The 27175-nt window shown below is 41.9% G+C and overlaps 2 protein-coding genes across 4 annotated transcripts; one reads left to right on the top strand and one right to left on the bottom strand.

The window, feature by feature from the left end:
- The first annotated feature begins 461 nt into the window (after nucleotides 1–461).
- crb (cell polarity complex component crumbs) lies at nucleotides 462–22556 on the top strand. 3 transcript variants are annotated; one of them, XM_017164740.3, is made up of 14 exons: nucleotides 462–1240; nucleotides 12636–12980; nucleotides 13304–14296; nucleotides 14852–15184; nucleotides 15959–16491; nucleotides 16824–17368; nucleotides 17429–17534; nucleotides 17597–17791; nucleotides 17866–18643; nucleotides 18710–18892; nucleotides 18953–20710; nucleotides 20775–20899; nucleotides 20966–21379; nucleotides 21451–22556. In XM_017164740.3, exons 1-14 carry the CDS (start codon nucleotides 952–954, stop codon nucleotides 21679–21681), a joined length of 6828 nt encoding a protein of 2275 aa, XP_017020229.1. In that variant the 5' UTR covers nucleotides 462–951; the 3' UTR covers nucleotides 21682–22556. The 3 variants fall into 3 exon arrangements, with proteins under 3 accessions (XP_017020229.1, XP_017020230.1, XP_070143200.1); XM_017164741.3 differs by lacking the exon at nucleotides 14852–15184; XM_070287099.1 differs by lacking the exons at nucleotides 462–1240; nucleotides 12636–12980; nucleotides 13304–14296; nucleotides 14852–15184 and adding an exon at nucleotides 15706–15854 and having other exon boundaries at nucleotides 21451–22555.
- A 301-nt stretch (nucleotides 22557–22857) lies between these two features.
- Nucleotides 22858–27099, bottom strand: Nab2 (Nuclear polyadenosine RNA-binding 2). Its single transcript, XM_017164742.3, has 5 exons — nucleotides 26916–27099; nucleotides 26610–26835; nucleotides 24255–26552; nucleotides 23916–24185; nucleotides 22858–23846 (listed from the first exon to the last, which is right to left on the bottom strand). Exons 1-5 carry the CDS (start codon nucleotides 26955–26957, stop codon nucleotides 23620–23622), a joined length of 3063 nt encoding a protein of 1020 aa, XP_017020231.1. The 5' UTR covers nucleotides 26958–27099; the 3' UTR covers nucleotides 22858–23619.
- Between the last annotated feature and the right edge of the window lie 76 nt (nucleotides 27100–27175).

Consider the following 27175-nt stretch of genomic DNA (forward strand, 5'->3'; position numbering starts at 1 on the left):
CTTTAACTTTATTGTAAACATTGTACATCATAATAAAATTATATTTTATCATTGTTTAAATTTTTTATTTCTATATAACTTTTGAATAAAAATAAGAGAATATTTATAAAGTAATTAACTAAATAAATGCGTTACACAACAGACCATATATATTTTTTTTAAATTTATACTCTGAAATATGTAACTGTTACCCAACCTTATAATTCTCCAAAATAAATTATAACTTTTACTTTAATTTACACCATTTTGAAAAATATTAAATCTGGCGGTAAAGGCGTGTGTGACCAGGAGTGCGGTGGAGACTAAGAGCATGTAATTTTAGTGTGCCCAGCAGCCTCGAAATAATTTAGGTCTTTTGAGATTTTTTAGCGGGAAGACCAAATTTTCATCTGGTAACACTGACGTTCGACATCTATATAAGGAGCTCCATGGGCGCATTCGAAAATTTTTTGAAAAAAGAAACGACGTCGCGCGGCTCCGCGGAAAATTATAAATAAAACGTTATTTTAGCGTTGTTGGCTGTTTGGCTTCGTGTGTTAGTGTTGGCCAATGTGTATGCGTGAGCTTGCAGTTCAGAAGGGCAGCCTCAACACAAGCTCAACTTTTTTTAAGCCACCTCTTCTGCGCGTGTGTGTGTGATTTAGGGTAACAATTCTGGCCAGCGTGAAAAAATGCGAAATTAGATTGGCTCAAAGCGGAAGCGGAATCTCTGTGCTCAATATTCAAATTCAGGCTAGAAAGTGTCGCGTGCGAAAGTGTGCAAATAATACAACTAGCGAAAAAAGAAAAATATAAACTGAAGGAAACCTGTTCTAAGCCAAGTGCGGCAAACGTGTCGCAGGTGTGTGTGTGTGTGTGCGTGTGGGAGAGGGAATAGAGAAATAGAGAAGAGCAGAATGCAATAAATAATAACAAACAAAGCTCAATGCCCAATGCATAAATATCTCCTGGATGAAAACTGTTGGCCAAAACGAAAAGTGTAAAACGAAAACCCTTTCCAATACGAGTTGTGGCTACAAATCAACGATCATGACCACGAGTGCGTCACCAACACAACGGCAGCAACAAAAACAACAACAGAGGAAAGCAGCAACAACAAGAACAACAACGAGAAGTCGAGACCGCACGAAAAGCGCAGCTCAAATTACGACGCCAACGTCGCATTTGCTCAAGCGCGCCATTTCAGTTTTTTCGTCGCCTCAATGGATACCGCTCTTCATATTAATTTATTTAGCAACAGGTGAGAGAGAGAGAGGCAGATCTCTGAGAGGACATTGTTAAAACGTTCTTGGCACAGTGAAAACTCCTTAAAGGGAACCATCTAACAAACATTTTTAATCGCTTGATGGGTTCTATATCTTTTTAATTAATTAAATAAAATATTTTTCTGGAAAATTTTAAATTTTTTGTTTTAAATGAAATTGTATAATTTTTACTGTAAGTAGATTATTTGCTGAGCCACATGCATTTTTCGGAGTAAACATTTGCTGATGTTTTCAAAAGCTCTCATTCCGAAACAAGAGCAACAGGTCACGTGTGTGTGTTGTTGTGTGCGGCTGGGGATGTGGCCAAAGGAAAAGTCATTTTGGGGAAAGGAATTTCCATTGATTTCGGGCATCCAAGAAACTCGTTGAACGGGTTTTCCTTGAAGAATAGTGACTCATGGCGATGGTATACCTGAGGTTTGATTGTGTTAATTATCCACTCATTTCACTTTATTTTTGAGGGTTGTGTGTGCTCATTCTTATCGTCAAAATAAAAGGAATGCATAAGAAACTTAACGTCAAATGTATTAGCTTCGATCACGTATTTATTTATATTCGGTTAAATTATTCTCGGTCGCTGGGCAGGTCTATTAATCATAATAAATAAGGAACACGTTTAAAACCCTCTTCATTTTTAGTTATGACTGTTCAGACCAATTTAATTATAATGGGAGGTAAATTTTAGATAAAGCCTAAAAGTTTATGTTTTTTAGTCAGTTCCAAAAAATAATAAAATTATTGTTATCTTGAAAATCTCATTATTAATTGTATATTTCACAACCAATTTAATAATAAAATAATCAAAAATCGAATTGAAAATTGAATTGCATATTTAATAATAAACCCGGAAACATAAAAATATGTGTTTTAGCTAGTTTTAATCATGTTTTCCCATAACAACTTTTTTCTTTTCATTTGTTTGTACTGCATATTTAACAAAATCTATTATTTGAAGGAGTTTGCAACTCCGAATTTGATTACTCCACATAATGATCACATTAAAATTAATAATTCAAAACTCTTGCTGACTCATCGAGTGTAATTATCAGTTACATGTTGTCCGAGTCTCAGTTTGGCTGCTTTCTTAGCATTTTTTGTGCACCTTTTCACTGGATTGTGCAAAAACGACCTAAAAAATTAAGTTTATTTATTTACAATACCTACCATCCGACTGTTGTTACGCACAATCTTATCTTTTGGCCGGAAAGTAGAGTACAACAGTTGCAAAAGAGCGACCGGCGCAACGTCAGCAGACCGCAATTTGATAAGGAAAGCCCACATACAAAGGCGACAGAGACGGAGAGAGAGTTTTCCTATGCGATGTTGGGAAAGCCCTGAACTGCACCAAACAAACTGGTTTTCACAGCAGCTTCCATCATAAAAGACAATTAACTACCTTTCAGATAGAAAGGGTTGCGGCATTTGTTCTTTTGAAAGAAAAGCAATTTACTTTTACATCAGCTTAAAAATAGTTTTTATTGTAAATATATTGTATATTTAATACAGAATTCCCTTATAAAATAAGAAATAATTTATCATTTAAATTGTAAATAGGATAACCCTTTCATTATTAAGGGTTGAACAACCTTTATACTATATTTCAAAAATATATCTCCTGCTCACTGCCAAATCTCAAAAATACTTCGGCCTAGGAGATAAGAAAACCGTGGGGATATATTTTATCAGCCATTTTTTGACTTTGCTTAATGACTGGCGGGGAAAACTCACAAAAGAAAAAAAGGGACAGACAGACAGAGGTTTTCCATTTCGCCGCTGGGAAATCCCTGAAATGCATCACAACAACTGGTTTAAAGCAGACTCCATCATAAAATCTCGATGATCGTCAGCGTCAACTTCACTTTGAGAGTGGTGTCTTTCTAGTTTTCCTTTGAATTTCCGCCCTAAACACGGAGATATAATCCATCATATTCAGGGGAAAATCGCGGGGCAGGTACACACTTCTCTTTGAAAAAAAGTGGAGGGAATACATAAATTAAGAAAACTACCTGCATTGCGTTAACGATAACAACACGTGACCTCGCGGGTCAGTGGAAATACACTACACTGCCACATAAATGAGAATCGAGAATGGAAATTGTATGCGGGATGGGCACACCCGCGTTCTCCGGTCTCCGGTGTCCGGTCTTTTGGCCTGGTCAAGTGTTAAAGTGCAATCGGCCGTGACATGGGCTGTGTTCCGCGCTTCGTGGGCCTACGCAGCCAGCCGGCCGCGACCATTGCCTGACGCTGGCCATTAGTGCAAGTCGTTAGCCAGCTCTATAAAAATAGCCAGTGTAGAACTGAAAAAGAACAGATTTGCCCCAGTCCCTAAAGGTTGGAGGTAGTTTATACCCGGTAATCGAAGTATAGGGGGTATATGTATGTATAATATAAGTGTCTCTTTCTATAAAACACCAACTCGTGGTAATTATTAAAGCTATAGAGCTTAACTTTGGGATGTTAATTCCAAATAAGTGTATTTTAGGATGGGTAACTAGCTTTGTAATCCCATTTAAGGATTTTTACAGTATTTCAATAACCCATAGCATGCTCTGTGAGGGTATTTTTTGGTCGAGACCTAAGATAATATGGTTCTTACTAGTTTTTAGTTGCAGCGTTGCCAGTTTTCAGCGGCTGCATCGATTAGCCCAGCCACCTTGGGAATTTACCACGACACAAAAAACCGCAAATATGAGAAAATCAGAGAGAAAAAAACCCAGACAAAATAAAAAGATATTGCCGCTTTCGCTTTTACTTGATTTTATTTTATACATTTTCAAGCAAACAAATGTTTAAAATTTGTGGGCGTTGTTCAATGCTGTCTCTTGGATTGTCTTTATCGCGGTGATCACGTAGTTGCGTTTTATCTGTCGCTATTTGCATACGCAGCGCGCTGTTACCAGCAACAACAAATTCCATTGTTGGCATTGACTCACACCAACAACAAATACGATGGGCTTAAAAGCACAAAAATCGGGAACAAATTGTTTGATAATTGCTGTGGGAAATTAAATGATGGTTCTAAAGTCAATTATTGTAAGCAGAATGCGTGATAAAAGGTATTTGTTAGTGATTGAGATAGTATTAGTGAAAGGTTTTATTTATATTTTCAAATCATTAAAATAATTTTATTTAAATAAAGCGGGGTTTGTACTATTTTGACACATATTCAGAGAAAAATTACGACTAATATGGGCTTCATGAATGATTTTCCTCACAATAAAAGTAAAATTATAAAAACATTGTTTTCGGACGTTATTTCTTTTGCTCAAATATATATTTTAAAAGTCAAAACTTTTCCATACATTCATAAAAGATTATGGATTCGTTATTTTTATTTATAATGCATAAAAATAAAAGCTCTTGTTTAGATAGCATGACTATTTATTTATCCTACGTCGAAACGAAAGGTAAATCGCCTCTTTGAACTTCTCCTGAGAGTGTTAAGTCATTTCCTGATTTGATATCCACAGTACATAAATGTTTTCATAATTACTCATAGCTCTTAATTTATTTTGAAAACCTTACCGTAGTGCAACGCCCACTGGCTGCGTTTCTCCCGCAGCAGTCTGTGTTTGCCCAGACTGAGTTCTGGGGTTCGAGGGTTCGTTCCGTGGGATCTGGTTGGTGCTGCTCTTTGGGGACGCACCGGAAAAGATTCTCAGGCGTGTTTTCGGTTTTGTTTTATTCAACAGTTCATTGCTTTGTGCCAGTTTGTGAACGGGTCTGGCAGCCCCTTTTTCCAGGCCCACAGAATGTACAAGGGCCGATTGTTGTTGGCCACAAAACTGGTTCCCAGGTGCGCCTGCGCAGAAGAGGCTGAAAAAAAATCTGCGGCGCCTTAGAGCGGGGGAGAGCCGACTGTCTCTGAGTCTATTTCTAAGTGTGCTCAATTCTAAGCATTTATTTTTGGGCTGTCTTCACGCCGTAGATTCAGTTAGGTCTTCCCAGAACGAAGATATTAAAAAATAAACGTTAACTGTTTGTACGTGAATGAAAAGTCGCACAGAGAAAAAAGTCATGACTTTATTTTTATCACAAAATATAGACCAAGATCACTGATAATATGAATTATAAAAGTACCTAAAGTCACTCAAAAGAATGTGAACAAGTCACACCTAAATAATAAGTATCAACAAAGAATGAAAGAACTCATTTCCATTCTAAGATTTGTATTGTTGTCTCAAAGTTTTCGCACTCGTGTTGATATCAAAATATGATATGCTTTGATATTGCGATTATTCAGAGTTCGTGCCAATTTATTTTTTCTCTTTGTGCACAATTTTCTGAGAGCTAAACCGTTGAATGTATTGGGACACTCGACTTTATAGTGGGTGCGGGTTTGGGGTTTTTGTTGCTGCTAATCTCCAGCTGTCATGGGAAACGTTTATTTATCAAAACTAATTAGCTTCTGACCGCTTGAATGTATTGTTACCACATTGTATAATAGAAGCGGTTTTATTTAAATATTTAAAAATATTTCCTCACCGCATTTCTTGGAAGTTAAAGCGGAAATTAGTGTGGGAACGCGTTCGCATCTCAGTTTCGTTTCTTTGCGTTCTCTCTCATCTTCACAACAAGGTGTTGGAACAAATGATCGCCCTGAGCTAAGTATTCTTCGGGTCTAAAGTGCAGTCAGACATGAAAGAGGTGATAGTGTGTAAGGTCTACTAGGGAATAGAGCATTGGACATGGGAACCAACTAATCTTGGGAAGAAATTAGTTGCCTTTCAGGAAACGCAACAAAGAACTCATACTCAATGGAGATTATACACCTTTAAGGCGTTTTTTTTATCGGTTGTGCAACAAGAGTTTTTTCAATTTTCTGTGGAAATCTTATATCATACATAAAAACTCCCAGAATCCATTTTTGGCACTTGATAATTAACTTTTTTAGTTTCCGCTCAATATATGTATATTCAAATTTATTTTGTATTTTCCAAAGTTAGTCGAAACTTAATTAGTTCATTAAAAACAGACATTTTTCCCCTAATACAAAATTAAAAATATTAGTAGTTTCCGCTCAATATTTATTTAATTTTATTTCGTAATTTAAAATTTATTTAAGGGGGTCTTCTCATTCAAAAGCCGTTTTTTGGACCCTTTTTAAAAAAATTCTTATTTGAAAACGCAAAGAATAATTAAAAACTTTTTTTATTTATTGTATTCAAAAATGTTCAAAGTAACTAAAAAAGTTGTTCTTGCCTCGATACGAGGGTTGTTCAAAGAGTAATGAGACTTCAAACTTGGTGGTCGAAAAAAAAGGTGTCGTCCTGGCGGCCACGATTCAGGGTCTCCAGAGCGTCCGAAATGAAAAATAAAAACGGGGTTATAATCAGAATAGATGTCATTTTCGGCTGACGGAACAGATTTTTTTTTAAAATTTTTAAAACAAAATGGCGGCCATTCAAAAAAAAAATTCGATTTCAGGCGTTTTTTTTGTAGTTTAGTGTAAAAAAAAATAGAAAAAAAATTTAAAAAAAAATCTGTTCCGTCAGCCGAAAATGGTGACAATTCTGCGTCGATTCCACTTTGTTTCATGAAAATCGGTTCAGTTGAACTGGAGATATCATGGCCGCCAGTTCGAAAAACGTGGTTTCGAGATAAACGCGTTTGAAGTTTGAAAAAAGCTCATTTTGCATAGATCTTGCTTCACAAAAAAGGCTGTATCTTCTAAAGTATTTCGAATTTCTAAAAATCCTTTTGGGGACATATACACACCATCCCAAGCTATAAATAAATGCAAAAAAAAAAAAAATTGAAAAAAAAAAGTTGCCCAATGAGAAGACCCCCTTAATAAATTAATAAATGCCCAGAGAAACCTTTTGGTCACATGATCATTTACACATTATATATAATCTCTACTCGTTATCATTGAACATCAAATGCAATTAAGCCCTCTCGATAATCGTATTATCAACAAGCTATAATTAAATTTTAATCGCGACACGTTTTCACTTTTCCTTCTGTAGAGAAAAACCAAACAGAGACCGAAAGATGAAAACGAAAACGCAACAATTAAAGTGCAATTAAAAAAGTTCGTATTTAATTAGACAATACAAATTATTGTTGCTGTTGTTGTTGAAGCTAACAACAAACGAAATACAGAAACGGAAAAAAAGTAAAATCGGTCAAAAATAATTTATGCAACTTCTGAACATCCGATAAGCGGAAAGAAAACAACAAAACAATCGAGTGCAAAATGAAACTTTTTCGTAGGCGTTTTGTTACACAAAAGCAATGAAAAAGTAAAAAGTATTTAGAGCAAAAATTAAAGGCAGCAACAATAATGAATATAAAAAAACAGACTTTTTTGTGTGGGTTGGTATGTGAGGCAACACAGACGGACACATACATACACGCCAAACTGAGGTAAAACAATTGAAGTATGACCAAATGCAGAGAGTTATCCGCACGAGAAAGAAGAAGAACAAGTACAGTGAAAAAAATTAGTGGGAAACTATTTTAATACCCAAAGTTTATAATGACTTGCTATAATTTTTCATTGAAAATGTTTCCCCATACCCTAATTTTTTTTTTAAGTATTTTCCTTTTTTAACTATATATATAATGTTTTTAAGCCCTTGTAATAAACATTTTATACTTTTCCAATCTCAATTATATAATTTAATTTTGTAATATAATTTTAAGGAGCATAGTTAAGATAGTAGATTTATATTCTGAATGCATTAATCATGTCAGAAAAGATGACAATGATACCTTTCTTCCCGTTTTGATTATATGAATAAATACATTTAAAAATATATATATTTAAAAATTTAATTAAACTCTTTTTTAAATCTTTTCAATATAAATTTAAAGTATAAAAACTATTATTTTTTGTGCACGGAGAAAAGGGGAAAGATGAAGCAGTAAACAATCCCGGGCAACCGTCCAAGTTAGCCCAGTTAGCAACGTGCAACGTGCTTTGTTGTGGCCAAACATCGGACTTGGGCTAAGGGTTGGACTCACATGGAGGGGGGGAGGAGAAGCTGCAACGTTTTCCAGGGAAGCTAATACTCAGCTGCAATTTCCAGAGTGCCAGCAGCGAAACAACAGCGCTTAGAAAGTTTGGATGGGAGCGGGACACCAAACAAAAACCGTATTGGGACAACAACAGATCAATCATCGAGACTGCATTTAATTTAAAAGCTAGAAATGTGTTAACTATACTAAATATGTAGACAGCTGTCATCGTTGTAATATGACTTAAAAACATTTAAGTAATTTCACAATTAATATAAAGATGAGTTACGAAAGGGGATATAAATTAGGGTTTTGGGGTAAAATATTACTCCCTATTTTAAATGACAATAAACCAAGCCATAATTAGAAATACAATTAGAAACCTAGACATACAAATGCCGTTATAGTTTTAAGAAAAAGCAAATCAATCTTATCCTTATATTAACTTACAATGTCGAATACCAAAATTCTTGTTCTTTATTAACAAAATATTTAAGCAAGATAGAAACGTTTCCCACTATCTTAAAAGTGTATTTTGTTTGTATTAGTTTATCTTATCAAATGGGTAAATATTATTATTTTGAGAAATAAAACATTCTTAGTAAGCATATTCTTTATTATTTATTTATTATTATTATTATTATTTTTTTTTTTTGTTAGAATTTCATGGAGTACATTTTGCTTCAATATATATAATATCCATGTTTTTTTAAGGGCGAGAAGCGGCAATTATATTACTTTTATGCTGACCGCGAGTGTGTGACGGCACAACACCCGTTTTTTACGTACTTGGTGTTGTTTTGCATATGCAGACGCCGATTAGTCATACCAACAGAATGCAACGTTAAAAACAAAATACAAAACACAAACTGCAAAGGCAAAGCCGGGGCCAAAACCAAAGCAAAGCAATGCAATGCAAGCTGAGCTAATTTGCATACATCTACTTATGTTGTATTGCAAGTGTTGCAATGAATGCTGAATGTTTTTTGTTAACTGGGTCTCTGGTCCCCCACCTCCTTTTGAGCCATCTTGAGGTGTGAGTGCTTGTGAGTGTGTGTGGGCGAGCCAGGAATCTGCTGTTGTTGTTTCCTTTTTCCAACATTTTGCGTGACTTTAGCGCAATGCACTTTGCATAAACACTTTTTTGTGTTAAAATACAACGGGAAGTCCGAACTGGGGAACTTGAGAAGAGTGATTATATCTCCTATAGATTGATGAACTCGAGCGTTTTCTCTTTTAAATTGGAAGATTTACCTAAGTATGGTTGGGAAATCAAAATAATAATAAGCGAAACTTTGCTTGTAGGTATTTATTAAGTTAACATAAAAGGAAGCTAACTTCGACACGATAAAATTTGTATACCCTTTCAGATTACAATTGGATTAGGGGTCAAGGTTGAAGTTGATCATTTAGGCTCGGAAAATATTCCTACACTTAGTTGCAAACTTCTGACTAAAAATATAATACCTTGCAAGAGAATATAAAAACGAAGGAAAAATTAAGAAAATGTCTCAGCTTTTTAATTGTAAATTAAGTATAACTCTCTATATCTTCCAACAATAGATCATAAGCTTCAAAATAAATCTCCTTTAAATCTCAAAAATGCTAGAACCTTTAACTAACAAACTATTACTTAAAAGTTCATTTACATTTGAAAGATCTTGGCCATTTGCCACACCCCTGCTTTAGAACCGGCACAAAAGCATCTTTGTCCCCGAAACACTCCAAGCGAGACATCATTAAAAGCTTAAGAAGCATTTCTTTTCTTGCCAGAGCCCGAAAGAACCTATTAAACTGTTTCTTTTATGGCACCGCTAAGCAGAATTGCTCGGTCTTTGGAGCCAAGTTAAGCTTGAGTTTTGCAGTTTCCAGTTCGAAGTCAAAGTCGAGTCATTAATGACTCAAATAGAAAACAAACAAAAAAGAAACACAAAGTCAAACGGTTGTCCGAAACCACTCAAAAGTATATATGTATGTATCTAAAAGATTGAAATGGAGTTGTTCTGTGTGGTTTGATTATGAAATTTCCGTTCCGTTTCTTACGGCCAAACACATTGACGTCCGCGATTATACAAATGCGCATACCAAGCCAAGAGGTAGATCTATAATTCAGCTTCTGAATGCTTACACTGAGAAAAAATTCAAACAAACTAAGTTAAACATAATAAATCCTAGGAAAATATGTTTGAAGTTAAAGTTATGACTAGTCTAACCAAGTTAAATGAGTGCGAGCAAGGCACAGATAGGTTAAACTTATCTAATTGTCATTTGAATATACTTAAATTTAAGAGTACATCGCACAACTTTATTTATTATGCATCATACATATATTTATCAAAGTATTTAAGCAAAGCATACTTAATTATTTATTTTATGTTATCAAGCCTCTTTTAATTTTCTTAAATTTTTTCGGTGTACTTTATAGCATTTTTGCCTCTTAACTTTTGAATATTTTTCTGCATAGTTTCGTACGTGAGTATAATATAATTATGAGCTACTTTGCTGGGGGCTTATTTACTTGTTGTTCACTCACTGAGTACACATAGGCTGCCCCCAAACACTCCCCTTTCGCACCTGGCACACACACATGGAACACACCAAACGGTCTCTAAACCAAACTGTCAATGCAAATAGCAAATCGCCTTTAAATACGAAATAAAATGTTTGCGAAGAGTGCGCAAGAGGAGGCGGCAAAATCGATGGCCTCATAAAGTATTGTATTTGGTTTCCCGCTGTATGTTAACGTCAGAGCGGCGTCGTTCAGGTTCCGTCGAGGTCTTCCGAGCGCCTTCTAAGCCCGTGCCGGCCATGGGTCAGGGCAGCCCAAAGGGCACAGCGGATCTACGACGGGTTCACCCCTTCGGCCAGAAGGTGCTAAAAAGATGTTTTCTCGAGTGAGGGATGTGAAAAATATATACATATGTATATATATTCAAAGAGCAACATTACACTTTTATTTTTGGCAATTTACTTAAACGATGCCATTGAAATAGTTGAGGTAATCTTAGCTTTTTGAATGCCAAAATTAGCTTAAAAAACAAAGCTTTCATTTATAAAAATGTCTATTAAGAAACATAGTGTTTTTAATGCTAAAATGTTTAATTTAAAGTAATAACATTAAAAGCTTATAATGAATATTATCTTAAGTAGTACTTAACCTTCTCAAGACTTTCTTAAAAACTTGAGAAAATAATGTTTTATATTATTTCTTAACTTAATGATGAATGTATTCGATGGAATACGTACAAAGTTTTAAAATTTCTATAAAGTAATTTTCTGTAAGCTATCAGAAATGCATTTAATTAAGAAATTTATTTAACAAAATCTTTCCTGATGCGCTTATATGGAAATCATTCGTATTACAATTTACAAGACTCATTACTTTAATACAAAATAAACTAATTTCCCTATGTTTTTGTTTTAGTTTCCTTTCTCTAATCACTTTTTCCTGTGCCACTTTCTTTCCGTTTCATGATTTTGTTTTCGATTTTTCGCAGCGATCTTTGGTGTATTGATGAAAACCAGCTTATGAACATGTATTTTTTTCATGTACATATGGTACATTCATATTTCGTTTTTTGCTAATTTTTACGCCTTGTGCACTCGGACCAAGAAAGCTCGTTATTTGAGTGTCTGGCTCTCTTTGGTTTTTGGTTTGAAAATGTTGCAAAAAAACACTTGGAGTCTGTTATGGTGGCTTCTGTTTTGGTTTTTATGTTCATCTTTTGTTATTTTCTTCCTACTGCTGGGGGAATTTATTCTGCGCTTTGGTGATCAGCGCAAATGAAAGTTGGAAAGAAGGGGGCCTCTAACTGATTACCACTTAAGTGGCATGTGCCGGGCCATGGCAACTCGTCTAATTTGGTCAATGCTACTCGAAAAGACAAAACACTTTCTTAGCCAGAGTGGCAGAGAGCATCGAGCAGCAATGGGCGAAGACGCGGCGAAAATGCTGAAGCAGACAGCACTGGGAAAATGTAAGCCAAAGTAAACCAATTGGCCATTTGCCGTGTGCCAAATACGCGAAATGAGGAAGTCTACGGTTACAAATGCGTTGGCCAAATGCGAATGAAATGCGATTAGTTAAATGGGAGCCCGACTTGGCCCGGACCGACCTGGCCTTGTCATGCATTTATTTTATACATTTCACCCATCAGTCTTTTACAATCAGCAGAAAAATTGCACTGAAATTAAATTTATAACGATTAACTTTTGTTGAAAATCAATTGTTTCTATAAAAACAAAAAAGAAAATTAATGTTCTATGTATTTAACATTATTCGTGACATTATTTATAAACTTATGACTAAGACCTAATTATAGATATTTAAAAAGAAAATCCTTTTTCTTCAACTGTAACTTTTTTAATCCCACTAACCCTGGCAATCTTGATCTTCTCTTGCAGATGTCGCCTCCGTGGAGGTTCAGACCAAGGAGGCGTACTTCAACGGCTCCACTTACCTCCGCCTGACCACACCGATGCCCATTTGGGACCACTCGGCTATTAGCTTCCGCTCTTGCCGTGGCGGCGAGATCCTTGCCCAGCAATACAACAAGAACTCTATTGTAATCTCAGTGCTTAATGACTTTCTGCAAATCTCCCTTGCTGGACCGGCAGTCCATGGACCCAACAATCGGTTGGATGTCAAGCTGCCCTACCAGCTGTTGGACAACCGCTGGCACACGCTGCAGTTCAAGTACGAGTATGGCAATCTCTACCTGCACGTGGATCGTGCGGCAAGCATATTTGGTAAGTTTAAATCCCGTCAGTCTTTGTCTCCCCAATCCCCAAGTCGCAAGCCGTTTAAACGGGGTCGTGTCCGGCTGTGAAACGTGAAATGTTGCAAGACAAATAAAAGCGAATCACATCGCGAGGGTTAAGCCATGCAATTGTACTGGAAAAATAGGACAAGAGGATGGGGGTAATGATGAACTCATTTGTAAAATCAATTTAACGATTGGAGAAGAGAACTGTAGACTCATAAAATGTTTTAAAAAATATGCACATTTACTTGGTAATCTACCCATAACTCTTTTTTCTATACTGATTTATTTCCCATCAATCTTCCATAGCCAACTCCACATACAACAGTCAGTTCTTAACGAACCAGGATATCGGCTACAAGGATGCCATCTTGATACTCGGAAACTCCTTCTCCGGCTGCCTCCTGGATGGTCCTGGTCTCCAGTTTGTAAACAACTCGACTGTGCAAAATGTGGTCTTTGGAGCTTGCCCCCTGACTCCTGGTCCCTGCAGCGATCATGATCTCTTCACCCGCCTGCCGGATAACTACTGTCTGAACGATCCCTGCATGGGCCATGGAACCTGCTCATCCAGTTCCGAAGGTTACGATTGCCGCTGCACCGCCCGTTACTCGGGCAAAAATTGCCAAAAGGACCACGGTTCACCCTGCGCCAAAAATCCTTGTCTGAACGGTGGATCCTGTTTGGAGGATTCTCGCGGCGATTACCAGTGCTTCTGCGATGCCAACCATAGTGGCCAGCACTGCGAGACGGAGGTTAACATCCACCCGCTCTGCCAGACGAATCCCTGCCTGAACAACGGAGCCTGCGTGGTCAAGGGAGGAAGTGGGGCGATTACCTGCGAGTGTCCCAAAGGATATACGGGAGCAAGGTGCGAAATCGATACAGACGAGTGTGCCTCGCATCCGTGCCAAAACAATGGAAGCTGCATCGATCGGATTAATGGATTCAGCTGCGACTGCACCGGCACCGGCTACATGGGAGCCTTCTGCCAGACTAACATTGACGAGTGCGACAAGAATCCGTGCCTGAATGGCGGCCAATGCTTCGATACCTACGGCTCGTACACCTGCCAGTGTCTGGACGGCTGGGGCGGCGAGATCTGTGATCGACCCATGACCTGTCAGACACAGCAGTGCCTCAACGGCGGCACCTGTGTGGATAAGCCCATAGGCTTCCAGTGCATATGTCCACCGGAATACAGTGGAGAGCTCTGTCAGCTGGCACCGAGCTGTGCCCAGCCGTGCCCCATCGACTCTGAGTGCGTCGGCGGCAAGTGCGTGTGTAAGCCAGGCTCATCGGGTGAGTTTACAAGTTCTATTTTGCCACCGGTTGCGGGTCATGCATGTCTCATTTGCTTTCTAAGGGGTCATGGGTAATGGTTTTTTGCTGCTTAAAATTTAATATGTTTAATGTACATGTATACAAAAAAAAGCTTCCGATTTGGAGCCGCTGACTCCTCTCGAGGTGGAGATGCTGGACTCCACGTTGTGTCCCAGCGAAAAGAAGAAGCGCTACATATCGCCCGAGTGGCTCAAACGCAAGCGTTGTGAGCTAAAACTGAGTACGTGGACAAAGTTCACTGGGGGTTTTTTTAGAGCTTTTAATAGTCTAGAAGAGCTAAACTTATTGCATAATTTAACTTTTTAAAGTGTATTAAAACTCTCTGAAACCTTTGCAAATCTCAGTATTATTTTCATCTTGCTTTGTTGATAATACCCACGAAATGCCACACAGTACTAACATGTATATATTTTCCCCGATGTATTTGCTATAACCTAATACCCATTAATTTTATATTGTACAAAAAAACAACGCTATGACGTAAAATGGGAAAATGGCTATAATGGTATTTAGGCCCAATTGGTCACTGTTTGCCAATAACAACCACACCGACACCAGAGCCACAGCCAACAACGAGAACGACAATAATTGCTACCGAAATACCTATTCCAATCTTAACAACAACTAAGATTCCACCAACAATCAGAACAACAATTGCAACAACACCAACGACAACAACAACAATTACAACAACAACTACCAAAAAAGCACAAGAACATCCCAACCAGTCACCAACCCAACGCTCGGCCTCCCTGAATGCATGTCCCCAAGAAAACTGCTTAAACGGTGGCACCTGCCTGGGCCATAGTAGCAATTATACCTGTATCTGTGCCGCCGGATACACAGGTTTGGCATATATATACATATATCCATTATGTTACCCCGCCGCAGCAGCGGCAAAAGGGTTGTCCTAAAAGTGTGCATGCCGTACCACTTAGCCCGCTTAATTGAGTTAAATTTGAATGCGGTTATTGGCCTTAGTAGTTGGTTGTTTTTTCTTTAAATTATATTGATCTAGGCTAGAGTCTTGCTTGAATCCTACAACTCAGAATTAAACATATTGATTTTAAACCTAATTAATTTATAAATATTTTTGTAAACATTACTTAAACGCCAGACAAAGCTTTATTATATAAATTCTATGCCAAAGCACGTTCTTTAAACGTGTTTCCAATGAAATATTTCATTATTGAACCTTTGTTTCAAAGTTGCTCCATATCAGCATTAATTTATATAATAATAATAATAATAGCAAGAATTTTATAAAATATTTATACAGAGTGACACAGAAATTGGTGGAATTTTGTAATCTTTGAAACCATTTTAAAGTTATTTCTGAAACAATCCTGAATAAGTTTTATGTGGCCTAACATTTTTGGCTGTTCATTTTGGATTCACATAGAGGCTCTAGCTTAAAAAAGCAAAACGTATATTGTATAAACTTTTAGTGCAACCCCTATAAAATTAACTGTAAATACATACCAAAGTAGATTTAAGCATAATCAATTGATATTTGGTAAACACTTGAAATTCTTTGAGTTAATTTATTAGAAAATAATTTTTTACCATGGGTTGTCTGATATTCTCGAGCATTTACTAATCTTGAATCTTAAATCCCAGGTTACAACTGTCAAACGAGCACCGGCGATGGTGTGGCCGCTCTGGCCCTGACCCCCATCAACTGCAATGCCACCAATGGGAAGTGCTTGAACGGTGGAACCTGCTCAATGAATGGAACCCACTGCTACTGTGCCGTGGGCTATTCCGGCGATCGTTGCGAGAAGGCCGAAAACTGCTCACCCTTGAACTGTCAGGAGCCGATGGTCTGTGCCCAGAACCAGTGCCTCTGTCCGGAGAACAAGGTGTGCAACCAGTGCGCGACCCAACCCTGTCAAAATGGCGGGGAGTGTGTAGATCTTCCAAACGGGGACTATGAATGCAAGTGCACTAGAGGATGGACCGGGCGCACCTGTGGAAACGACGTTGACGAGTGCACCCTTCATCCCAAGATCTGTGGCAACGGCATCTGCAAGAACGAGAAGGGATCGTACAAGTGCTACTGCACACCCGGATTCACCGGCATCCACTGCGACTCGGATGTGGACGAATGCCTTAGCTTTCCTTGCCTCAACGGAGCCACGTGCCACAATAAGGTAAGGTAAAGGGCAGTCGGAATTAAGTCCGATTATGCCATCTGGTGTCACCCGAAGGTGTATCTGTTACTAAAGTGTACTAGTTGTTTTTCTTTAAATACGGAAAGCATCGGATATTGAGACAAGTGAGTGGGTGGAAAACGCTTTCCAAGACTCCTAGAGTGTCCCTTAGCTAGGTTATTTTACATTTCCTGTGCCTTTGCTTAGAAAAGTCCTAGAATATGCTAGTATACTAGTATTTCCTACTTTAGTAGTTTAAAATTAGACTTGGTTTTATTTATTTTTAATAAGTTGAAATATAAAATGTGATGTTTACTCCTTAATCCATCCAGATCAATGCCTACGAATGTGTCTGTCAGCCGGGCTATCAAGGGGAGAACTGCGAGGTTGACATTGACGAATGCATCAGCAATCCCTGCTCAAACGGATCCACCTGCATCGACATGATTAACAACTTCACCTGCAATTGCATCCCTGGAATGACGGGTCGCATCTGTGACATTGACATCGATGACTGCGTGGGAGATCCCTGCTTAAACGGCGGGCATTGCATCGATCAGCTAGGTGGCTTCCGTTGCGATTGCAGTGACACTGGCTACAACGGCGAGAACTGTGAGCTGAACATCGATGAGTGCATCTCGAATCCCTGCCAGAATGGGGCCAAGTGCATTGACCAGGTCAAGGACTACTTCTGCGAATGTCATGTGGGGTATAAGGGCAAGAACTGTGATCAAGACATTAACGAATGCGAGAGCAATCCTTGCCAGTACAACAGCAACTGCCTGGAGCGATCCAACACGACATTGTATCAGTTGAGCCACAACACGGATCTGCCCAAGGTGTTTAGCCAGAACTTCAGCTACGAAAATGCCAGCGGGTAAGTCATCAAACTGAATTTCAAATCATTTCCTGGGCTTATCTTGATTGTAATCCCTAGCTACGAGTGTGTTTGTGTGCCGGGCATCATTGGCAAAAACTGTGAGATCAATATAAACGAGTGCGAGAGCAATCCTTGCAGCAAGCATGGAACCTGCAATGATGGGGTAAGGAAAATCTACTTGAGAGATGAAGCTTAGTATGTCTAATCCTGGTTTTCCTTTGGCAGATTGGCGCCTATACCTGTGAATGCGAACCCGGATTCGAGGGCACCCACTGCGAGATCAACATAGATGAATGCGATCGCTATAATCCTTGCCAGAATGGCACCTGCTATGACGAGATCAATGACTATTCCTGCGACTGCGATGCCAACTTTGGGGGCAAAAATTGTTCGGTGCCACTAGAGGGATGCACAACGAATGTAAGACTATAGTCACAGGATCCCTTGAATCCAATAAACGCATTAATTACCTATTCTTCTTCTTAATCCTTTAGCCCTGCTTAAATAACGGCACCTGTCTGCCGTATTTGGTCAACGAAAACGTGCACAAGTTCAATTGTACCTGTGAAAATGGTTTCCAGGGCAACACCTGCGAGAGGACAACCACTCTGTCTATGGTGGCCAGCAGTTTGATTTCGGTGAAGACCCAGCGCGAGGAGGGCTATGACATTAATTTGCAGTTCAGAACCACTCTACCCAATGGAGTTCTGGCCTTTGGCACCTCCGGCGAGAAGAATGAACCGGTTAGCTACATTTTGGAGCTGATCAACGGCCGGCTGAATCTGCACTCTTCCCTGCTGAACAAGTGGGAGGGCGTTTTCATTGGCTCCAAGCTGAATGACAGCAATTGGCACAAGGTGTTTGTGGCCATTAATACATCACATTTAGTGCTTTCCGCCAACGATGAACAGGCCATCTATCCGGTGGGTTCCTACGAAACGGCCAACAATAGCCAGCCCTCGTTTCCACGCACCTATCTAGGCGGCACTATACCCAACTTGAAGTCCTACTTGAGACACCTTACACATCAGCCATCCGCTTTTGTCGGTTGCATGCAGGACATTGTGGTCAATGGAAAATGGATTTTCCCCGACGAGCAGAGTGCCAACTTCACGTCCGATGACATCAAGTTGGAGAACGTCCAGAGTGGCTGTCAGCGCACGGAACAATGCAAGCCGAATCCCTGCCACTCGAATGGCGAGTGCACGGATCTGTGGCACACCTTTGCTTGCCACTGCCCCAGGCCCTTCTTCGGGCACACTTGTCAGCACAGTAAGTGGCCAGCAACAACTAGTAGAGCTCATGAGCTACAACTTCTTTGATTTATTCTATTTTCAGACATGACTGCCGCCACTTTTGGCCACGAGAACACCACTCACTCGGCGGTGATTGTGGAGACCACTGATGTGGCAAGACGGGCCATACGTTCTATTTTGGATATCTCTATGTTTATACGAACCCGAGAGCCTACGGGACAGGTCTTCTACCTGGGCACCGATCCACGCAAGGCGCCCACCAAGAGTAAGTGGAAATCGACAAATTTTTAAATCCCTTTCTGACCTCATTTGATCTCCTTCTCAGACGTCGGCGACTCTTATGTGGCGGCCAAACTGCATGGCGGCGAGCTTCTGGTAAAGATGCAGTTCAGCGGAACTCCCGAGGCCTACACAGTGGGCGGCCAGAAGCTGGACAATGGTTATAACCATCTGATCGAGGTGGTGCGCAATCAGACGCTCGTGCAGGTCAAGCTCAATGGCACCGAGTACTTCCGCAAGACGCTGTCGACGACGGGTCTGCTGGATGCACAGGTGCTCTACTTGGGCGGGCCTGCACCCACCCGAGAGTCCCTACTGGGGGCCACCACAGAGCCGGGCCCAGGCTCGGGAGTGGCAGCTCCCACAGAAGACACCACAGTGTCCAAGGACGCGGACGACAGCAAAGACTACTTCAAGGGCATCATCCAAGACGTGAAGGTTAGCAATGGCTCGCTCAACCTAATCGTTGAGATGTATCCCCTGAACGTGACGGATGACCAGGCAAATGCCAAGCCCCTTGGCGCCGTCACCATCGATCGGGCATCCGTGCTGCCGGGCGCCGTGTCCGATGACCTTTGCCGCAAGAATCCCTGCCGACACAACGCAGAGTGCCGGAACACATGGAACGACTACAGCTGCAAGTGTCCCAATGGGTACAAAGGCAAGGATTGCCAGGAGATTGAGTTTTGTCAGCTGGTCACGTGCCCTGGGCAGAGTGTCTGCCAGAATCTGGACGACGGCTACGAGTGTCTGACAAACACCACGTTCACGGGACAGGAGCGCTCTCCTTTGGCGTTCTTCTACTTCCAGGAACAGCCATCCGAGGAGATAGTGGGTGAGACTGCTCCCAAACAGACCCTGAAACCGGTCATTGACATAGCGTACCGCACCCGGGCCGGAGGCACTTTGCTGTATATCGACAATGTGGACAGTTTCTTTGAGATTGGCGTAAACGGTGGCCGAGTTACCATCACCTGGAAGCTAAGCCAGCTGCACTTTGGCGAGTCCACTCGCTTCGAGAAGGAGAATACGGACGGCGAATGGAGTCGCATTTATCTGAGGGCCCACAACGGAAAGCTGGAAGGCGGCTGGAAGGGCTGGGAATCGATGGTGGATCCGGCTCCAGCCTTCTCGGTTGATATTGACCAAGCGGCCATCCAGTACCTAATTGCCAGCAGCACCCAGATATACTTGGGTGGCATGCCAGAGTCGCGACAGGCCCGCGGGTCCACGCTGTCCGCCCAGCAGGGCTCTCAGTTTAAGGGTTGTGTGGGCGAGGCAAGGGTGGGCGATCTTTTGCTGCCCTACTTCTCCAATGCCGAGCTCTATCCGCGCACCGAGAACGTGTCCGTGCAGCTTAAGGCTCAGTTCCGTCTAAATGCCACACGGCCGGAGGAGGGCTGCATTCTGTGCTTTCAGTCGGACTGCAAGAATGCCGGCTTCTGTCGAGCTGCCTCGGATGAGTATGCTTGCACCTGCCAGCCTGGCTTCGAGGGCGATGACTGTGGCACGGATATTGACGAGTGTCTGGACACGGAATGCAAGAACAATGGCACCTGCATTAATCTGGTGGCCGCATTCCAGTGTCAGTGCCAGCCAGGCTTCGAGGGTCTCCACTGCGAGCAGAACACCGACGAGTGTGCAGACCAGCCGTGTCATAACGGTGGCAATTGCACGGATCTGATAGCCGCCTACGTGTGCGACTGTCCGGAGGATTATACGGGTCCGCAGTGCGAAGTGCTCAAGCAGATGACCTGCGAGAACGAGCCGTGCCGAAACGGATCCACCTGCGAGAATGGCTTTAGTGAGTATAATATAGGGTTATATATCCAAGCTTTGGTCTTGACATTGGCATTCCCTTACCACAGATGCCTCCACGGGTAATAACTTCACCTGCACCTGCGTAACGGGCTTCGAAGGACCGCTGTGTGACATTCCCTTCTGCGAGCGAACGCCCTGCGATAATGGAGGTCTCTGCCTGACCACGGGACCGGTAAGTATATAGAATATAACTTGGGATATTCCCTTGGCATTATAAACTCCGTATTTCCCCCCTCAGGCACCCATGTGCAAGTGTAGCCTGGGTTACACAGGTCGCCTGTGCGAGCAGGACATCAACGAGTGCGAGTCCAATCCCTGCCAAAACGGCGGACAGTGCAAAGATCTCGTCGGCAAGTTTGAATGCCATTGCCAGGGCACTGGATTCGAGGGCGTACTCTGCGAGAACGACATCGACGAGTGCAGTGTGGAGAACGAGTACTGCGGGGGGTTGGGGCGTTGCTTTAACAAGCGCGGCTCCTTCCAGTGCATCTGCCAGAAACCGTATTGCGGCGCCTACTGCAACTTCACGGATCCCTGCAATGCCACGGATAAGTGCGCCAATGGCGGACGCTGCGTAGAGGCCTGCGGCGACAAGCCGGACTACTACTGCGAATGCCTGGAGGGATTCACGGGCAAGAACTGCACGGCACCGGTGAGTTGAGGAATATTTTAAAAATACATATATATCTCATTTTCCAACTAATATCCTGGATTATCTTTTAGATCACCGCGAAGGAGGACGGCCCCTCAACAACGGACATTGCCATCATTGTCATACCTGTGGTGGTTGTTCTGCTGCTGATTGCCGGCGCCCTTTTGGGGACCTTTCTGGTGATGGCGCGGAACAAGCGAGCCACCCGAGGCACCTACAGTCCCAGCGCCCAGGAGTACTGCAACCCGAGGCTGGAAATGGACAATGTGCTGAAGCCGCCGCCGGAGGAACGACTTATATAGTTTGAGTTGATAATTAGCAAAGCAAACGAAAGATATTTTTAAATCCGCCCATATACACCTTAGCTGTAAAAGTAATGCAATGTTTCGTCCTAAGTTCCACCCAAGTTACGGTTACGTCTCAAGGTGCTCAAAGCAAACAGCAGCAACCAGGCTTCATCCGATCGATCCTCCTGTCTACGCTTTAGTTAGTTAATAATTTCGTTGTCTATTTATTCTTGTAGTTTATATACAACTGATCAGAAAATATCGATATTTGACTATATAAATCGGTATTTTATGTGTTATATCGGACCAATATAATCGGTGAAAAATTAGATACCAAATTTTTTTCCGATATTTTTCAATCATATAGATTTTTACATTAAACGCGATTTAACAAAAAATTTTGATATTTTCGATATGATATAAAGGCGATATTTTTGTCGATATATCATATCGGATTTCTTTCGATATACATTCCTGAATAGTCGTTATGTAGGTACGTTCCAATAGTTTAGATCAGTATTCGATTTCTCGTATATGTAATCCTAAAGCTGCGAACAAAGTTGAGTTCTGACACCGATTCCCGCCCGCCTCCCCCGTTACACATTCCCAACGGGAAGCCCATCAAATGTATTGTACGAGTATTTTTGTAAATAGATTTGTACGACTCTTTAAAGTATATTAGCTGAGCTAAACCTGAAAATCCTATATGCCTATATATATGAGAGTATATATATCAGTAAATGTGGCCTTATAATAAAAACAAAATAAACAACAAAGCAATGTCAACTATCAAGAACATGAGAAACTATTGGATAAGTAAATCAAGTGGAAGACATATTTTGCTCTAGAATTTCTAAGCGTAAACATAAGAGACTGTACTATATAATAAATATTAAATATTTCGAATTTGTCGATTTTATTATTTTACTAGCTTAAAGGGAATGCAGAATTTTGACAAAAATTTAAATGCTAATTTTAGGCAGCTTTTCAAAAATGTACTGTGGCGAAACGGCTAAAGTCAGCTTAATTAAACAAATACCATAAAACACTCAACACTAAAAAAATATTGTATAAACAAATATTTAGAGAAGGCTTTAGAGAATCTTCCGAATCCCCTCTAAAAAAGGTTTGCGGTGTACATCCTAACTGTCCACCGAATCATCCGATATCAACAAATATAATGCATTAATTAAAGAGTTAGTCAACTCACGTGGCGTTTTTATTTTAAAATTTTTTTCCCCGATTTTTTATAAAAATTGGAAGTCAAAATTCCAATTTTTGGTTAAAAATTAAGTTCATTTGTTTAATAAAAATATAATAATATTAATAATTTAAAAAACCCGACGTAGGTACCTATAACATTAGTTATAAAAGTTTTGTTCCAAATTTTAAACCGATTGGTAAACATTTTAAAACTCATACATTAAACATTAAATTTACGAAAAAATTAAATACCTTACCCTCCTTAAGCAAATTAGTCTCAATTTAAGATCCACTTTAATTACAATTTTCAGAAAATAGAATAAAATTTATAACTTGCCCGTTCTTCAACTTATACGTTATCATACGTAACTGATATACATATAAATCAAGAAATGCTCATTTTGTTTCAATTTGTAGCAACTATTGCTAAATTTATTCGTCAACGTAGGCATGACGTGTTTAATGATTTGAATGCAAACAACAAACTTCGGCTGTTTTTATTTTTTTAAGAGAGCTTCTAATGTGTAATAATAAGTTTTTTTTTAAATAAGTTTATGCAAGAGTACTATGAATACAAATGAAAATAAGTATAGGCAAAATAGGCGAAAATAGGTCAACTCCAAGCGCGCCTAGTTGTAAAATTGGGTAAAACAATAGTCGAATGAATGGTTGGAGCGTGAAGTGGTTAGTAAGACTTGGCTAAATATTGTTAAAATGTATTGTGTGTGTGTGAGTGCTTGTGCTTCTCTTTCAGCCCAGCGAGGCCACCCACTTGAATTTGCTCTGCATCTCCGGATGATAGAAGATACACTCCAGCTTGTTGACACAGTTCTTGCCGAAGCGGCAGGGCTTTGGGTGATAGAAAGTGCAGCCCAGTTTAGAGCAATTTGGATAGTATTTGCACATCGTCGTGGCAGTCGTGGAGGTCACTGGCGCCGATATCGACTTGTAGTTCTGTACTGGTATTACGTGCGAGGCTGTTGAAGGAGAGTCTAGCTTAGCAGAGATCGGAGAAGTCTAGAATCTGAGAATGTTAGAACACTTACACAGAGGCGGCGCCGTGAGCTGCACATGGCTGAGATCCCGTTGCCCGCTATGGGCAAAGTTGCAGTCAACACTCATGCAGGACATGTCGTACTTGCACTTGGGATGCGAGTACATGCACTTGTCGGCGAACTTGCAGTTGGGGAAGGATTTGCAGGGCGCCGTCGGGTGGTAGTACTCGCAGAACTGCTTTGTGCAGTTCGGGTGGTACTTGCACCTCTCCTTGGGCTTGGCCACCTTTAGCACGGCAGAGTCCACGCTAACGGCGCTTACTGTGGAGATTAATAGAATTGGTTTAATATATTATTGTTTAATTTATTTCATTTAATGGATTCACTTACATGCCGGCAGATTGTCGTACTTTCTGTCCTCAACACTGCGTATGGGTATTCTGCGCTTGTCCAGCGGCACTCCGTCGCGTTCGGGGCTGTTGGAGCGAAGCTTCCTTTTCGAACTCGGCTCGTCCTCGTTTCTCAGAGTGAAGCGAATAGGTGTGTGCTTGCCTTTGGTAGAAGCAGAGGAAGTGGTGACGCTGGCGGAGCTCTCAGCCGCTGCTGGTTCCCCGCTAGAGTTTGCGGCCTTTTCCTTGCTGGCCGGTCGCTTCTCCGCCCGGGGCTTTGGTTTGGCCGGCAGGGGCGGAGTGGTCGAGCGTTCCTCGACCGGAGGCTTGGCTCTATTGTCCTTGTGGCCGTTGGCCGAGGTCGCCAACGTTAATGTATTCGAGCGCCTAATAGACGAACGTTTTTTGTGCTTCTCGTCATCTTCATCGGTGTCGGTTTTGATGACGAGCTTCTTAACTTCTTGGGGCTGCCGCAGCACCTCGCTGCGATTGAGACTGCGCGACGTCTGGGGCGAGGCACTGCTCTGTGTGGGTGAGGGTGTGAAACTTTTCTCCGGTTGTGAGCGCCGTGATCGCTTTTCCGAAGTCGTGGACGTTGGCTCAACGCTGGAAGAGGACACTTGCGGTGTGGACACTGGCGAGGAGGAACGTTTGCGGGAGCTACTGGGTCGTTTGCGATAGGAAGAGCTGCCTTGGCTGCTGCTTCTTCCGCCCAGCGATTTATCCCCGTTCAAGGTCACCACAAACTGTGTCTTCCGCGCTCCGGAGCTGGGACTAGCATCGTCATGCGAGCTAATGTGCAAGTCTATGTCCTCCACATTGGCCAGTAGCTGTGGAACATAGGCTTCGAAATCCTTCGAGCTCAGACTAGGGGCATACTCTTCCTCTACCACCTTGATCTCGGCGTGAGTGTCATCGGAGCGCCGCAAACGCTTGCCCTCCCGTCGCGTCACATTTACCACCAGCTCACGAGTGCTACGCCGGAAAAGTTCGCTGTTCGTGGCAGCACTTCGCTTGCCACGGTCCCTGCTGCGATCGTTGACACGATCTACCGATTGGTCTACCGATTTTTGCTTGCCCTTCGAGGGACTGACTTTGTCCGCCTCCTGGCTTTCCTTCTTATTGGAAGACTTGGCCAGAATAGTAGAACGCTGGGCATCGGCCACTGCTCTCAGGAGGAGATTCTTGCAGGCCTGCCGTCGTGGAGAGACCTTTGGCCTGGGCTGGATTTTAATAACCGAATTCAACGGCTTATCTGCCATATCCTCATCGTCCGAGGGTTCTGGCGGTTTGTGCACCGCCACAATCACCCGGGAACCGATGCGTTGCTTGCTGCTGGGTGCCTCTGGACTAGGCGAGCGTCGCTGGCGTTGACCACGGTTAGTGTCCCTGGAGGTATCCCGATTAGAGCGTGGTTCCCGGGAGCGATCTCGCTGACTCCGTTCCCTGCTGGACTCTGGTTCACTGCGTCGACGATGAGCTGGCACATACAGCTCCTTTTGAGGGCGTGGAGGTTTTTCTGGGGGTAACTGATTCTTAGAGCCGAGGCGATCGTGCACGGAACGTCGTTCAGAGCGGTCTTCTTTTAGCTTCTCATCTGCCGACTGCGGGTCTTCGACCTCCCCTTCCTCCCCCTTCTCCTCCTCCGGCTCTGCTTCCCGACTGGAGTTTGTATCAGGCTCAGGTTCTTGTCGCTTTTCGGGCGTCTTCTCACGCCGTTTGAAGATAATCGGACTCTTGGCCTTACGCGGGGGCGCTTCGGTCTGCAGCGGCGGCTCCACCTCGACCTCCTGGTCCACCGACTCATCTTGGGCACTTAAGTTTAGCAGATCCTCATCGTCCTCCTCACTCTCGTCGTCGATTTCGCCAATTTGACGTAAATGCTTCTTGGCTGCCTGGATTTTTTTCTGGATTTCGGCCAGCTCGGCGAGATCCTTCTGTCGATTGACCCCGCAAGTGGTCGAGCTGATTTCCGACGTGTTGGCCGTTATGTCGCTGTCCTTGTTCACGGCATCCTCCTCCGATGTCGACCTCCGCTTCTTCTTCTTCTGCACGATCTCATCCTTGGCATTGATGTCGATGTTCAGAGATTTCTTTGCCTTCTGCATTAGTTCGTCGGCAAAAACATCTGTGATAGAGGTGATGACGGGCATGCCACCCGCAGAGCTAGATTGTGGCTCCTGCATTTCATCGCAGGACTTGCGGTGCGGCTTCTTGTCCTTCTTGGACACCTTCTTATCCTTTTCCTTTGACTTGGCCGCTTCGCCATGGCCGCGCGACCTGCGCTTCTTGCTGGAAGCTAATGGGATTTGGGCGTTAATTAATAAATTTTGAACCTCTCAAATCAGGAACTCACCATTGGATGTCGGCAGAGTGACCTCCTGAAGCTTCTGCAGCACCTCGTGCAGCCAGGTCACAAACAAGTCAGTCTGATCGCCCAGAAAAAGGTTCAGCTCGGCATTCATCTGCTGCTTGGTGCGCTTATTAGCCACCATGACCATCACGTAGTCTGGCAATTCGTCGTCAATAAAGCCGGAAGATCCGCCGGTGCCCAGCTCCAGCAGCTTCGCTTTGACGGCGCTCTGTGGATGAAAATGGAAACAATTTTTTCCGATGCATTTGAGTTGGATTACGAGTTCATTGATTTTCCACGACGACTTACGCGCATCTTCTGGCCAATTTCGCTGCCCAGATTGCATTCCATTTTTGCGGTGTCTCTATAAGTTTTTACCGGCAATTATCATGTAAATTTTTGTATGTCTACTTGGTAAAAAGATTCAATTTGTATTACATGAAAAATGGCAAAATCTGCCAAAAAAAAATAATTATCGCAGCTGCTGTTCCGATATCCAAAACTAGAGATGTGAGGTCGTCGGCGGTGTTGTCGATTGGACCACACGGCTAGATCTAGCTATTTTATGC

The sequence above is a fragment of the Drosophila kikkawai genome, chromosome 3R, assembly GCF_030179895.1.
Source record: "Drosophila kikkawai strain 14028-0561.14 chromosome 3R, DkikHiC1v2, whole genome shotgun sequence".
NCBI lineage: Eukaryota > Metazoa > Arthropoda > Insecta > Diptera > Drosophilidae > Drosophila > Drosophila kikkawai.